The sequence below is a fragment of the Balaenoptera musculus genome, chromosome 1, assembly GCF_009873245.2.
Source record: "Balaenoptera musculus isolate JJ_BM4_2016_0621 chromosome 1, mBalMus1.pri.v3, whole genome shotgun sequence".
Classification (NCBI taxonomy): Eukaryota; Metazoa; Chordata; class Mammalia; order Artiodactyla; family Balaenopteridae; genus Balaenoptera; species Balaenoptera musculus.
The window spans coordinates 184,837,213-184,851,730 of NC_045785.1; the positions used below are offsets into that span (position 1 = coordinate 184,837,213).

Below are 14,518 nucleotides of genomic sequence, written 5' to 3' on the forward strand. Positions count from 1 at the left end.
ACAGGCTCCTGAATCTCAATAAATCAGATGTCAGCTTGAATGGATCTGGGCTGTGGTTTTCTGGCCCCGTGAATTTGCTTGTTTTCCTTTAACTTCTCTCAGTAACGCTGTATGAGGTTTTGCGTTGCGGGCTTGCAAATCTACTGCCAGCTCCCAGTTTCCTAGTTCTCTCTCCAGCTGTGTCTAATCTTCTATTAAAACCTTCCAGTGAATTCTCACTTTTGGTTTTGGATTTTTTTAGATTCTAGGATTCATTTTTTTTTTTCTCACATGTCTGGTGTCTCCTTTACAGAGTAAGCAGTTATTTTACCGTCTACATCTGAAAGCTCCTGTTTCCGCAGCCTCAGTGGGCCTGTTCCCACGGTCTTTTGTTTTACTGGTTTTATCATCTTGTCTCATATGCTTGGTTACATTTTATTATATTCAGGATATTGTAGTAGCAAAATAGTTTGCAGAAAGAATTTGAAGTTTCGGATGGTGACATTTTCCTCTAGAGAGGGTTTTTGTTTGCTCATGCCAAAGGCCTGGGGCAACGACCACTTGGGATCACCTTAATCCAATGTCAAGGGCTGAGATTTTGAGGCTGTGCTGCAATCCGTCTTAGAAACTTTCTACTCCCCACCCTGCTTCGCCCTGCTTCCGGGGGCAAAGGACCGAGGGCCCCAACCCGAAGTGAGGGCCGGCCGCCTGGTCCACACCCTGTGACAGGCCCTGTCCCTGCCTTCTGCGAGGCCATCAGGACCACCCATCACCCTCCGAGCTGCCTCCTCTAAGTTGGGAAACGCCCCCAGGAGGAGAGCGTCCATCACACTAAGCCCACCGCCCGGGGCCTCCATCTTCTCCGTGGTCCCGATCCAGTAATTCTCCAAACTCGTGTTAGCGCCCTGATGCCTACGGACTTTTAAAGTATGTATCCAGCCTTTGGAGCTGCCCTCACTGGGATGGTCAGTCCACCAGTACTGGGAGCACAAGTCCTCATAGTCACACGGCGGAGTTACTGAGGAGCTTCATACAGTGCGCTGACAGCAGTAAAGTGTCAGTACACCGCTATCCATCTTTAATTCTGTGTCAAAACAGGAAGGCCCTGGAAAAATCAACTGCTCCCCCACTGCAGCTGCAGCCTCGATACTCACAGCCGCGGTCGTGGGCTCCCCCTCGTGCCCCAGCGCACACAGCAACCTGACTCGCAAGGGTTTCCCCAGAGCCCACCATGTGTGGGGGGCAGGGAGACGACCCTCATTCCACGACAGACACCGAGGGGCTGATTCGTCAGCTGACAGACCCCAGGGTAAATCCTAAGGCGCAGGTTTCAGCCCTCCTCTCTGTTTCCAATTATACATTCTTCCCAAGGACGTGCAAGAATCTAATTGTCACTGTTTAAATGCCTTTATTTCTTTCAAATCAAGCTGAAAAGGCAGAATAACTCGATATTTTGGCTATTGGAGGAACAAAGTTTGGGAAATCTCAAGAAACGAAACACAAATGACCAGTAAATATATAAAAATTTCATTAGAAATAAAATAAATGCAAATTAAAACAATGAGACACTATTTTTCCTATGAAAGTAGCAACATATTCATTTAAGATAATAAATACCCAGTGTTAGGAACTGCTGGGGAGGAGGGTAAAGCCGCACAGCTGTTCCGAGGTGTGTGCGTCAGTCAGCAGAGCCGTGAAGACGCACACACCCTGCAAGTCCGCTGCTGCTGACGCAGTCGGGGAAACAGTACAAAAGCCTGGACAGATTCAGCTACGAGGTTGCACCTTATATCACATGGTTTAGGAGAGGCTGGAGACAATCTAACAGTGGACTGTAAAATAAATTACAGTACAGAAATACAACGGCGGAGATGGACATCACCTATGTGGGAAGTATTTTGTTAAATGGAAAAAGCAAGTTATGAGAGTACTACATGATCTCATATTTGTTTTAAAAACCCTACGTTTATTTATACAGTACATATAGAAAAACACTGAGAAGAACATACACCGCATTACCGTCTGCAATCTCTGCATGGTGAAAATATGAATGATTAAAAACATTTTTATACCTACTTTTTTTTTAACATCTTTATTGGAGTATAATTGCTTTACAATGGTGTGTTAGTTTCTGCCCTACAACAAAGTGAATCAGCTATACATATACACATATCCCCATATACCTACTTTTGTATTTATCTGCGATGAATGTGTACTATTTCTGTGATTAAAAAAGAAAAGTCAAAGTCTAATTTAAAAAACGCTTTGCCCAGGTTTTGGCTCATGATATGAGGGGCCACATGTCCCCAGAGGCATCTACGTGGTTTTGTGCCTTCTGACCTGAGTGGATATTCTCACAGGTTTTCTGCAAATGCCATAATCATGGACGTCTGACCATCCGTCTAGAAAACCGTTCTCTCACTTTCTACCAGAGCTTGTGAGGCTACGGCCGGGGACGGAAGCCACCTTTCTAGGGGAGGAGGTTGGTGGCAGAACTGTGCCCAAGGCCCGCACTTTAGTTGGGGGGCCCTTAGACCACGTTCTGGGGAGAAGGAGGGAGGAAGCAACTGGAAAACAGGTCCGAAGGAATGTCTGTAAGGTCTCCACTTAGTCCTCATTTCCATTCTAGGTCTCCTGAGCCTTAGAGGCACGGAAGATGGGAGGATACCTGGAACCTGGTCTCACAGATTCCTTCTGAGATGGTGAGTCGTTTCAGAAGAGAAATGACAGAACTGAGAATCGTACTGAACATCAAACTGTCAGAGCAACCCCACAGCTACAAAGAGCGGCATCTGGATGGAAAGTCTGTATTCTGGGTTAGTCTAGAGATTCCAACTGAATAAGAAATCTGTGAGGACCACGCCCAGTGCATACAGTAATGACGACACCATCCACTTAAGAAGTCTGTGCTAGGAGCAAAGAGAGAGTTATATGAGAGTTATGAGTCCAGGTAAGACAAACCAATGAACTCACGTATGATGTGGCAAAGGCCCGCCCCCTACGTCCCACACTCTCCGCTGACTCCAGGAGATCTTGGGAACACAGCCAGGGCTGAGTTTTCCTTGGGGTAGCTGACAGATGGGGTTGGAAATCTGACTTTCAGCTTACAGGCTATATATAGCAGTGCGGAGCTAATACAAAGAAAAACTACATCAAGATTTGAAGGGAAGAGTGGCCACACCCACCTTGACAATAAAGTCACTGTCAGCCTAGAGGAGAGGCCCCCAAACGTGGTCTTAGAGGCATGTCCAAAGGAATGTATTTCTGATTAGTGGTTTAAATACTGCAGTTTGGAAATGCTTTACTTTTAGAAAGAATAAATTACTGTAAAGTTAGCCACACAGATGTTCGTGCACTTTCCTGAATGAGAAAAAGGCGGGTTTCAACCGTCAGCACCATCATGAGCACCATCTGTCACGTGTCATCATGGCTAAAAGGTTGCATAACCGCTCTCTGAGGGTAAGGAACAGGGAGCCCCAGGGTTCAGGAGAGCAGGAGGCCGGGAGGGGAGCAGATCTGTGGAAGCACCCCGTGTCCTAAACCCGGGGGCAAAGGGAGCTGAGGAAAGGCGGTAATGCATGTGAACTAAGCAGGAGGCCGGCGCTGAGGCCGTGAGGAAGCACGTGGACGCGTGCTGGACGGGGCGGGCTGACACTCGTGACTGACGTTAGTGCAGACAAGGCGACTCGGCCGTCCTTGTGGGGAGTAGCTTTTATAGTGGGGGTGGAGCTGAGTCCCCTCCCCTCACTCATGGGAAACCCGTTCCAAGGCCACATAGAAACTGTTCTTGTCGTCCAGGCAGTGCCAGCCGATGGGGCCGATCTCGCAGTCTGCGCAGACCAGGAACTTGATGTTGCCCACGTCCTTGGTGAAGCCCACGTTCTCGAAAGTGAACATGTCCTCCACCAGCCAGTGCTCCTGCAGAAGGTCGCCCTCAGGACTGCCGCCGTCGGCCAGCGCCGGCTTCTTCCTCATGGGCGGGAGGCAGAGCTGCGTGGAGAGAACACAGCAGAGCCCTGCTCACTCCGCACGGCCCCCGAAGCTCCCACAGTCCAGGCGCCCGGCAGTAAGCCCCAGGCCAGGATGCGCCCGCCACCCCCGTCCACGCCAGCCTCTCCGGAGAAGGCGGAGAGGCGCTGCCTGGTTGCCGTGGTAACCGGGACCGCCCTGCGCCCACAGGGCCGGCCTGCTCCTCCTCTCCCCCTCCTCGGGCTCCTCCTCCCCGACTCCTAATGGGGCCAGTCTGCTCCGCCCCCGGACCTTGCAGGGCCAGCTCCTCCCCGACACTCGGCTCACACATGGCCTCCTCAGGGTCTCCCCCAACCGGACAAGCTGGACGAGCTTCCCATGCTGCCCACTGCGTTTGTGTTTTTTAAAGTGGCTCAACTGAGGCATAACTGACGCACACTGCACAGATCCGAAGCGGACAATCCGACACATTCTGGCACACGTATACTGCACGCCAACGAGGCTTTACCATGATCACGATGACGAGCATGTGCATCACCCCCGAAGCTTCCTTATGCTGCGCCACTTCTTACTCACCGTTTCTGAAATCATCTTATCAGTTCACTGCCTCAGTCATCTAGCAGGGGCTCCCTCCACCAGCTCACTTTTCCTGTTCATTACCACATCCCCAGTGCCTGGAACGGCAAGTGACACAGAGCAGAACGCCAACATTTGGGACAAGAGTAAACACAGGATGTCTGGCTTCACGCTATTCCATCACTGTTGTTACGAAGATACTGGGTTTATCTCATAAAAGGAACATTAAGAAGGAAAATCTAGCTCTAGAATTTGGAATATTATCTCTAGGACCCTTGCACCTCCCATTCATGAGGAGAAAGCACGCGCACACACGCACGCACGCACGCAATCCCTTAGACTTCTTCCACATGGTCAGCTGACGCCTCAGCTGCCCCCGACTGCAGAACACGTCAGCCAAGCTCCTTCCCTGCTCCTCACTACGGCTGCCGCCAATGCACGGAGTATTTCCCACCCCATGATTCACTTCTAACGCACCCCCAAACTCTAATAAAATAGGATGGCCTTAGTGTGCTAGCCTGGCATTGGCAATCAGGACAAAAGCAAACAATTTAAGAAGTTTTTTAAAAATTAGACTGACATCAATCCAAAACAGGTAAACGCTCTGGTGGGGATGAGAATGTCAGGAAGTCCACAAGAGCTGCCAAGGTGTGAAATACCCTGGAGCCTGCACTTCTGAACTCCAGGCCTGCTGACGCTGGTAGGGTATCCCTGGCAGGCAGGAGGGAGCTCTGATCCAGAACATTCCCCCTCCCTGTCCCCCAAGCACTCGGCTTGTTAAAACACATCTGTGCATTTCCCTTTGCTGTGTCACCTGAGACTTCATCTGAGGACATCACAAAATATGATAGTCCTTCTTCCTGTTATATTGTCATTCCAGCCACTCTTTTTGCCTCATCTGATGGTTAAATGAGTCCCTAACGCTTTGTTTTACCCTGAGTGAAAATGGGAACAGGCAGAGGCAAAGAGAGGTAGGAATCAAAATTCAGGAACCAGAAAACCTGAATTCCAGTCCTAAGAGTTATTTTCTGTGGGCCTAAACGTCCCTAGGTACATTTCCAGCCTACCTCCTATATTGTCGGTGTGAAATCACATCTTAACTAAATGCAAGAGGAGTGAAATGTGAGGGGAGAAAATCGAAGACTACATAAGCATTAGCCCTCGGGACATGTCTAGCAAAGGAGCACGAGTCTCCCTCACATTGTCCCCGTTCGCAGTGCGTAAGGCCACCTCTGCTGTCTCCCATTTGATTAGTGACTAAAGGGCAATACTACTACTAGCCATCCATTCAAGGGGTCAGTCACACTGGGTCTTGTTCCCTCTCTTCCTCAACATTCCCATTTTTACTGAAATCCTGTTAAGTCAGACCCATGAATGTGCACTTGCCTGTGTATCTGTGCCTGGATCTCAACAAAGTAGAGGACAACACTAGGGTCACGCTGTGGGATGTAACACGTGGGACACAATGAGGCTTTCTGGATAGACTACTGGGGTGGAAATCCAGAAATTAATACCTAATTTGAGGTGGCCAACTCGGTTGTTAGGGGGCCAAAGTCGCCAGATCCCTGACGAGTGGGTTAACTATGCGGCCAGGGCCCCGGCCAGCACCCCTGACCCTGGACAGGTTTCCGAGACGCATCGAACACCACGACTCTGAGATTCTGCTGATGTCTCGGTGAAACCTCTTTTGCTTTCTTCAAGAACCATTAACAGTACCCTTTAAAAAATAAAATATGTTCTTTCTCTTCGTAAAAATACATTCTCATTATAGAGAACTTGGCAAGCATGCTGCACTATAGATGAGAATAAAAACTGTTACAGTACAAAGTAAACTTCTGTTAACCTTTTTTGTAATTTTTCCCCCTTCAGTGAGTACTTGTGGTGGTTTTATTATTTTTTATTATTATTTTTTTAAAGATACTGACATGGGGAAAGAACCCGTGATATATATATATATATTTATTTATTTATTTATGGCTGCGTTGGGTCTTCATTGCCGCGCGTGGTTTTCTCTAGTTGCAGTGAGTGGGGGCTACTCTTCGTTGCGGTGTGCGGGCTTCTCATTGCAGTGGCTTCTCTTGTTGTGGAGCACGGGCTCTACGTGCACGGGCTTTAGTAGTTGCAGTGTGAGGGCTCAGTACTTGTGGCTCACGGGCTCTAGAGCGCAGGCTCAGTAGTTGTGGTGCACGGGCTTAGTTGCTCCGCGGCACGTGGGATCTTCCTGGACCAGGGGTCAAACCTGTGTCTCCTGCATTGGCAGGTGGATTCTTAACCACTGCGCCACCAGGTAAGTCCCTTGTGGTGGTTTTAGAACCACACAAATGTCCACGAATTCTTTGACAACCTTTCCAAGATGTGGAGACTGTGCCTCTCCCCTTGAGCCTGGGCAGGCCAAGGTGGGAGTGACAGGCTAGGTTAGGGAAGGCTGGGCCACTTTTGCAGGTTGCTCTTGGAACAGTTGCTCTGGGAGCCCTGGTGACCCTGTAAGAACCATGGCTGCCCTGAGGCCTCGTGGCAGATACCGGGAGGAGCAGCCCATCACAGCCTGTTCCAGGTGCCTGAATCCTCTCAGTCCACAGGCAGACACGGGAGTGAGCAAGCTTCTGAGATGAGCCCTCTAACCGCTGCCCCGTGAAAGACCATGAATGAGAACTGCCGAGCTGTAGCTGGGCCCCGCCAACCCCCAAATTTGTGAGCAAAATAAACGTTAATGTTTTAAGTCACTGTCTGGGGTGATTTTGTTATGCAGCAATAACTAGAACAACACTGCCTAACACACCTGAGGCATGTTCCATTTTGATTCCTGATTTTTTACTGTGATAAACTATACATAACATAAACTGTACCATTTAAATAATTTTTAAGTGGGCAATTTGATGCCATTAAGTACATTCACATTATTGTGCAACCATCACCACCATCCATCTACCCTTTTATAACCACACTTGCCAACACCCCTGACCCGCCCCCGCTTCCTAAACCCTGGCAATCACTAATCTGTTGACCATTTCTAAAATTCAAAAATGTCATATAAATGGAATGATACAATAGTAATCTTTTGGGACCAGCTTTCTTCACTCAGCGTAACTCCCTGGAGACTCATCCTCATCCAAGTTGTGGTGCCCGTGGTGTGGCATCATTCACCAGCAGAAGGCCCGCTGGGCTGTTTCTGGTTTTCAGCTCTTGGGAAGAAAGGTGCAGTGAACACTCGTGCACAGGTTTTGTGTGAACATGTTTTCATCCCGCCAGGGATAAAGGCCCGGAGAACACTTGCTGGGTCCTATGTTAGGTGCATGCTTAGTTTGAGAATAATGTCTCGGTTTGCTCGCATTCTCATCCAAACAGTGCTCTATCCTTTCTCTCCCACCAGCTCATCTTCCACCCCGCTCTCCTGCCCCAACTGCCCTCTCCCTCAAAAGGTAACAAAGCAACTATTCCCTTCTCTAACTCATCACCCTTTCCCTACATTCTCAAGCTCTTTGGTGTTTCTTTCCTCTGTGACTGTAATTTCCTCTGCCCCAGACTGCAGGTGAGATTTCACAAAGGACCGAGTCGGGGGTCTGAACATTTTATAAAGAAACCGTTCACAGGACTTAAAAAAAAGAACACGTCAGGTGATCGATGGCGCCTGCGACACACGGATCCGCTCCGCCTGCTCTAACCCTTAGTCTCAGGGACTGAGAACTTCACTCCCTCATTTACTTAAATCCCAATGTCTGTGTCCTCCCTCACGCACAGTCTCGGGGCAGCGGGCGCGGGACACGGGACGTGAGACACGGGATCTGTGCAGCGGTGTGAACGACACTCCTAGGGATTCACGACGTCGGCGGGGATCACAGACCCGGGAGCGAGCGAGCGCTCTGCGGGTTCGGGCCTCGCCCCCAGGACGGCCCCCGCGTCCCGTCCCTCCCTCCCGTGCCCACCCGCCCAGTCCCTACGAACCGCCCCCCAGTTTCCCCGCCCACTCCTCCCCGGGACCCCGCGCCCACTCCCGGGGTGGGGCGTGGCGGCGCAGTGGGAAGGAGGCTGTGGAACGTGACAGCGGGACGACGGGCACTGACACCTGAGCCTGAGGAAGTAACGCTCAGGCTCCCTAGAAAGTCGGTCTGCAGCGGCCCGGCGTCGGGACCCCGCGGTCGGCAAGCGCGGCCCCGGGGCACCAGTGTCCGGGTCCAAGCCGAACGGGACCCGGTGTCGCCGCCCCCCACCCCCCCGCCGCGTCCCCTCACCTGCCGGCGGGAGAAGAGCGCCGTGCCCGGCTGCAGCACGCGGGAGCCACAGCGCTGGCACAGCACTGCCTTCCGGTTCCGGCCCTCAGCCGACACGAGCTCGCTCGGCGGCGCCGCGGGCTCCATGGCCTCCACCCCGGCCCTTGGCGGCGACACGCGTCTCAGGGCGACCTCTTCGCACTGCGCAGGCGCGGTCTCGGCGGCGCCGACGGCGCTCCTTCAGCGCAGGCGCCGCTTCCCGGCCCTGGACGCCACTGCGCAGGCGCTGCCGGTCGCCGCCGCACAGGCGGCCGGGTGTTGGCGTGGCTTTGTGACAGGTTCCTCCTGGGACGTGACAGAGCTTCTGTCCAGGCTCACCTGGGCGCTGGCCTTCCCTTACACTGAGTGAAACCTGGGCCAGTCCAGGTGTGCGTTTAGTCCCGTGAACGACGGGGACGTCCTGGGGTCGGACCCCCCCATCAGCAAATCTCAGCCGCAGTGGCTCACAGGGGACGCGACCTACAGGGACACCTGCCTTGTGGGCGGAGACAGGCGCCTGGAAGCTTCAGTTGCTGCTCTCTGTTCTAATCATACTGACCACTAACTACGTGGCAAGACCCGGTGTTGACGCGCTTCCAGAAACGTCTCGAGTCCCAGTCTCCCTATGGGTCGGTCGTAGCGCAGTGAGGCGGTAAAAGTCGGAAAGGCTACGTTCCAGGGCCCACGGGTCCAGGCATGGCCCTAGCGCCACTGCTGGGACGTTACACTGTATCTCACTCTCACCGGTTCGTCTTCAGATGTCTAGCTTACTAGTTGTAGTGCGGCAGGCGCGGCCCTCCTGAGATGGCAGGGGAGGCAGATACGAAGGGGAGCCAAGCCACCTGAGAAGCGTCTCATCTACCCACCCCCCCACCCCGTCGGCGGCACGTTTTACTTCTTCCTCTTTGTCCTTCATTAATTCAACATTTGCTGAGCAATTACAGAATATGCTACACCCTGAGGATACTATGACGATAGGCACTTTGTACTGGAGAACACAGTTTAAACAGGCAGACAGACCCAAACCCAAGGACGTGTGATAAAGACAATCCAGGGAACAAAGTAAATGGAAGCACGGATCAGGAGTAATTCCATATGGGGAGTCAGAAAAGGTTTTACCTAGGTGACACTTGAATTGGGCATTAAAAGGTGACTAGGATTTTGCCGGGAGAGCAAGATTATTTCAGATAGAAGGAACAGTATAATATATCCACAAGGGTGAGAACAAATTTAGGAATGGTTAAGACCACTGTGGATGAAGCACATTATACCTGGGGGAAGTGAGGGTGGTAGAGGAGACAAAATCAGAAAGGTGCAGTGAGTCCAGATCACCATGGGTCTAACGTCATGCTAAGGAATTCAAACTTTATAACATGGACAATGAGAATCTATGGAATTTTAGGCCAGAAATAACTTTGGTATTTACTGAAAACGTGCTGTATGTTCGGTATTGTAATGGCCCTGTCCGTGCTTTAGAAAGATAACTGATGACGAAAGGGAGGGGCTAGACTGGAAAGCAAGAGAAGAGTAGAGGTAAGGATATCAGGAGACTATGCTCCATGAGTCTGGGCAAAAGATAAAGTCTGAACTATGTGGTAGCAGAGGGAAAAAAAAATACAGGAATGGATTTGGAACAATTAAAGTAAACTCGTGTACAACCTAAAAACTAATCGGATGTCTGTATTGTGGTGGAGGTGACAGGTGACACAAGATGAAGGTAGCTTTCAGAGGTTGCATAACTTAGTGGCTGCCTGCCAGTTATGGGAGCTAGAAAAACAGGAGGAACCACCAAATAAGGGGTAGCTGTGTGTAGGTCCATGGGCAGGGGAAAGCACAGAAGATTGGGGGAAGAGTGGAAAGGGATGGAGGGGGCTATTCAGCTGTGGCTGCCATCTAAGAACTATTTGGGAATTTGGTCTGAAACTCAGAAGTCAGCCATGAAGACAGCCCAGAGCCAACAGGCATGGGTCCTTCACCCCCGTCCCCTCTTCTGCCTCCCCTGGTCTCTTCCCAAGAGAACGAGGCACATGTTTCACAGTTTGGTTTAATCAGCAGGCACAATCCATCTGCTAGAGAAAGGCTGGCAGGCCTCTTTCCTGAACCTCTTTGGCTCCCCCTTCCCTTTGCTCTGGGAGTATCAAGAGTTTTGCAGTTTTGCAAGCCTTCCACATAGCTGTTTGTATCACAAACAGCTGTTTGTGGCACAAATCGAGGCAAATGGAAAAAGGACTGGGGCGACTAAAACCCTAAAATTCAAGTGGTTACAAAACGAGCCCAAGATTGCCTCTTCTTTATCCCCTGTGGTTTCTAAGTAAAGTCCAACTGTGAGAGTCCGTGAATATGCAATTCAGATAACCTTGTATTGATGGGAGTCTCCAGAGATCTCTTACCTGTCTAACAGAGACACAGCAGAGCTAGCTGGCAAACACACAGGTGAACGGGCTGAAGAGACAGGACCTGCAGCTGATCCCTATGCCTGGTCCCCCAAAATGTCTGCAAGACAGGCACTTGAGACCATTGATTTTCAATATTTTCTTAAAAAAAATACAAACAAAATGAACTTGAGGTCAGTACAACTCAGGGAAAGAGGAATAAAAGGAATTTCAGAGCAAAGAGAAAATGCATCCTTCTTTAGGTGATCACGTCCCCACACTCCCAATACCCACAGAGCAGGAATGTCACTGCACGGCACAGGGGAGCCTTGGAGGGACAGCGGGTACCGAAACTAACAAAAGGATTTTAGTTCTCGTTGATTATTCTGTCCTGGGATGAATAAAATCCACTTTAAAGACAGGGAAGGGGCGTTCTAATAGCAAAGAACTACATGTACAAAACACAGCAGTAAAAACCACACCTTAGCAGAAGTATGCCCTTAAAAGAATGAGGGAGTAATCAGGCAGCTGAACTTCTAGGCGGCTGCCATCCCCGCCCCTCCCCCGCCCCCTCTAAACAGTATGGACGCCTAACAGTGGAGTGAGTAGTATTTGATTCAACAGAGGAAGACCTTCCCCATATAGATGAGTCACGGCAGGGAGGACTACTGTGAAGTCACAGGAACTTCTGGTTTATCCCTGGCCCACTGAAGGCCCACTTCTCCTCCACCTCTGCTCACCTAACATGTGCTGGCTCTGTTACTCTCTCAGTCCCCAGGGCCCAGAAATACCAGGGGGCCACGGAAAGACCCTCAAATAACACTCCCTCCTCAGCCTTCCAGCTGTTGCAGGTTCACTCACATTCCACCACGTCCAGCTCCCTTCCCACACTCTACACCCAGCTCTGACGCCAACCCTGTCCCCCTCTCCCCAGGCCCCCGAAGTTTTGACAGGGCTCTTCCCTCTGTTTTCCTCCAGAACGGAACTGTGTTGCCCCTGCTACCTGTAGACTAGGAAAGCTATTTATTGTTGTAAAACAAGAGCTGGTATCCTTCCAATCATCGAGGCTGGATACTGTCCACACCCCGGCGCTCATACTCACCTTAATTCTCTGCAACACGCGAGGCACAACTTAAATGTATATTCTCCCAAGCGCACGCTGAGTCAGAAATGAGGAGAAAGCGCCCCCGCGGCCGGGAGGAGAGGTGGTCTGGCCTCTCACACCCACTCAGTGTGCAGTCTCCTCCCTTGAGGGTCGGCTGCCCACCCTCCTCCGGGACAACCACCAGCGCGAGGGGCGTCAAATAAGCACAATCATCGCGGCACTGGTGCCTGTAATCACCCTGTGCACACAGTGAGAAACAGACATTCTGGAAAGGATCCTTGGTTCCCTGCAAACTGTCTCTGGGACCGGTCACTTCTCGCGGAGAACACACACGCCAGCGTCGCAGCGCTGGGTTCCCATGGAGGTCACGACCTCCCAGCTGTCGATGATGGGGTCGTAGCACTCGATGCTGCTCAGCAGGGAGTTCCCGTCGTAGCTGAGGGGGAAGAGTCGGGACTGAGCTCTGCAGCCACACGGCCCCCTCCCACACGAGCCGTCTCCCTCCCGAATCAAACCCCATCGCCACCCCAAATGCGGCTCGGATCACACCGCCCTGGATGACTGGTTTAACCCTCACCCTGCAATTGCATAAAGTCTCCCCCGAAGCACCGTGGCCCCGACGTAGCATCGCGGGGTGGTCATGCTAGTGACCGTTGTCCAGGAATCGGTGCGAATGTTGTACGCTTCAACAGAAGAAAGGTGGGCTGTACCATCGAATCCCCCCACCACATAAATATGGTCATTCAGCAGGGCTACTCCCGCACCTGGGGGAGAAAAGGTACAGCAAATGAATACTGCTAAGCTCAGGATCTGAATTCTAGAAACAAAACACTGTCACTGACGGCTAGCTGAATTCCAGAATGGCCGAGGGATGGGGACGGGGCCAGACAGGCCTGGAAGAATCTAGTCCAGCACAGGTTACCCGCCTGTAAACCCTCTTGAACTGGCTGTCATCTTCACCTTCGTTAATTCACAGCCCAACCCTTATCAGGAGAAAAGAAGGAAGCGGAAAAAAGAAGGCAATAAAGGGAGGAAAGGGGTTGTGACTGGCTCTGGAGCACATCTAGCCCAGAGGAAGGGTGCTCTCCTTCCTGTACCCCAGCCTGGGGGCTCAGGAAGCCCCTTCGCTGCACACGCACATTCCCTCAGGCAGTGCGCACCACGTGCACAGAGCAGGACTGGCTGCTAGGATGCAGGGAGGGGCCCAGATGCAAGAAACGAGTAAGACAGGAAGCCTTCGCCCTCAGACTGTACCCTAGTCAAAGTTTAGGCTGCCTTTAGTCTCACTGTATTTAGAGACAACAGGCTGGAGGAGAATGGACCTGACTCACGTCTCCCTCTGTCTCCAGTGAAGACGGGGCTGCAGCCCTGGTCCGACGCCTGGCCTGTGGCTGCACCCTCACCGCACGTACAAGGTTTGGACAGCTCCGTCTGTTGCCCCCCCAGATCTGACTGGTCTTACCAGAGCGCTTGGTGGCCATCGGTGTGACATTAGTCCAGTGTCCTGTATGGGGATCATATTTCTCAACTGAATTTAAGATATTCAAGCCATCATATCCTCCTGAAAGACAAAGCAGAGACCACTCCAGAAAGAATGGTAAGTCCTTATGCCCATTCCCATTCTGCCTTTCTCAAGTGTTTCAACTAAGTCTTTTAGTTCCAGTTCTCCCTCAAGGGTTCCAATAATCCAAAAAGAAATCTGACAGTACCCTGTTTTCTGCTTCCATGAAAAGGAGAATCCCAGTTAATGAAAAATATACTGCGATAGACCGGGGTTTTAGTGGAAGGAAGTCTGTGAACGTCAGTCTGGTAAAAAGGATCCCACCCCGAGGCTGCCGCCCATCAGTTCTCCCCGCGTCCCAGCCCGCACACCTAGGCAGTAGATGACCCCGCTGGCCACCACGAGGCCGGCGCCTTCCCGGGCCGTCTGCATGTCTCCCAGCATGCTCCACTGGTCGATGTTTGGGTCATACCGCTCCATACTGGTGTGACGCCTGCTTCCGTCAAAGCCCCCAGAGACATAGATCATATCTGCTCAGAATGAACAAGTCACAGCTATTAGAGAACGAGAGCCTTCTAATAACTCTTTTCTCTACAGATCTCCCACAACTCTTTCCAATGTTTGGGGGCAAAAACAAGTGTTTTTTTAAGGGATAAGTCAATTAAGTCCTTTTTAAAGAGGACAGCACAATCGAGACATGTAAAAAGAATGGGGTAAGATGGAATCTTCAGAAACATTCCAAGACTAGATGGGAATTTGCAAAAATACA

The 14,518-nt window shown here is 51.2% G+C and overlaps 2 protein-coding genes across 5 annotated transcripts in view; both read right to left on the reverse strand.

Annotated features, from left to right (window-relative positions):
• Positions 1-1,890: 1,890 nt before the first annotated feature.
• RABIF (RAB interacting factor) lies at positions 1,891-8,946 on the reverse strand. Its single transcript, XM_036826782.1, has 2 exons — positions 8,754-8,946; positions 1,891-3,969 (listed from the first exon to the last, which is right to left on the reverse strand). Exons 1-2 carry the CDS (start codon positions 8,877-8,879, stop codon positions 3,724-3,726), a joined length of 372 nt encoding a protein of 123 aa, XP_036682677.1. The 5' UTR covers positions 8,880-8,946; the 3' UTR covers positions 1,891-3,723.
• A 2,342-nt stretch (positions 8,947-11,288) lies between these two features.
• Positions 11,289-14,518, reverse strand: part of KLHL12 (kelch like family member 12) — a 28,889-nt gene continuing 25,659 nt past the window's right edge. For all 4 annotated transcript variants that reach the window (XM_036847004.1, XM_036846974.1, XM_036846983.1 and 1 more), the window contains exons 9-12: positions 14,121-14,279; positions 13,711-13,809; positions 12,826-13,012; positions 11,289-12,684 (exon numbers count right to left, since the gene is read on the reverse strand). In XM_036847004.1, coding sequence (XP_036702899.1) covers positions 12,558-12,684; positions 12,826-13,012; positions 13,711-13,809; positions 14,121-14,279 — 572 coding nt within the window. In that variant the 3' untranslated portion in view covers positions 11,289-12,557. The remainder of the gene's footprint in view (positions 12,685-12,825; positions 13,013-13,710; positions 13,810-14,120; positions 14,280-14,518) is intronic.

Excerpts from the sequence above, each read along its gene's own strand:
- RABIF (XM_036826782.1), bottom strand. The coding sequence starts at position 8,879 with ATGGAGCCCGCGGCGCCGCCGAGCGAGCTCGTGTCGGCTGAGGGCCGG. Across the intron at positions 3,970-8,753 it reads CGCTCTTCTCCCGCCGGCAG|CTCTGCCTCCCGCCCATGAG; the intron begins GTGAGGGGACGC and ends CTCTCCACGCAG.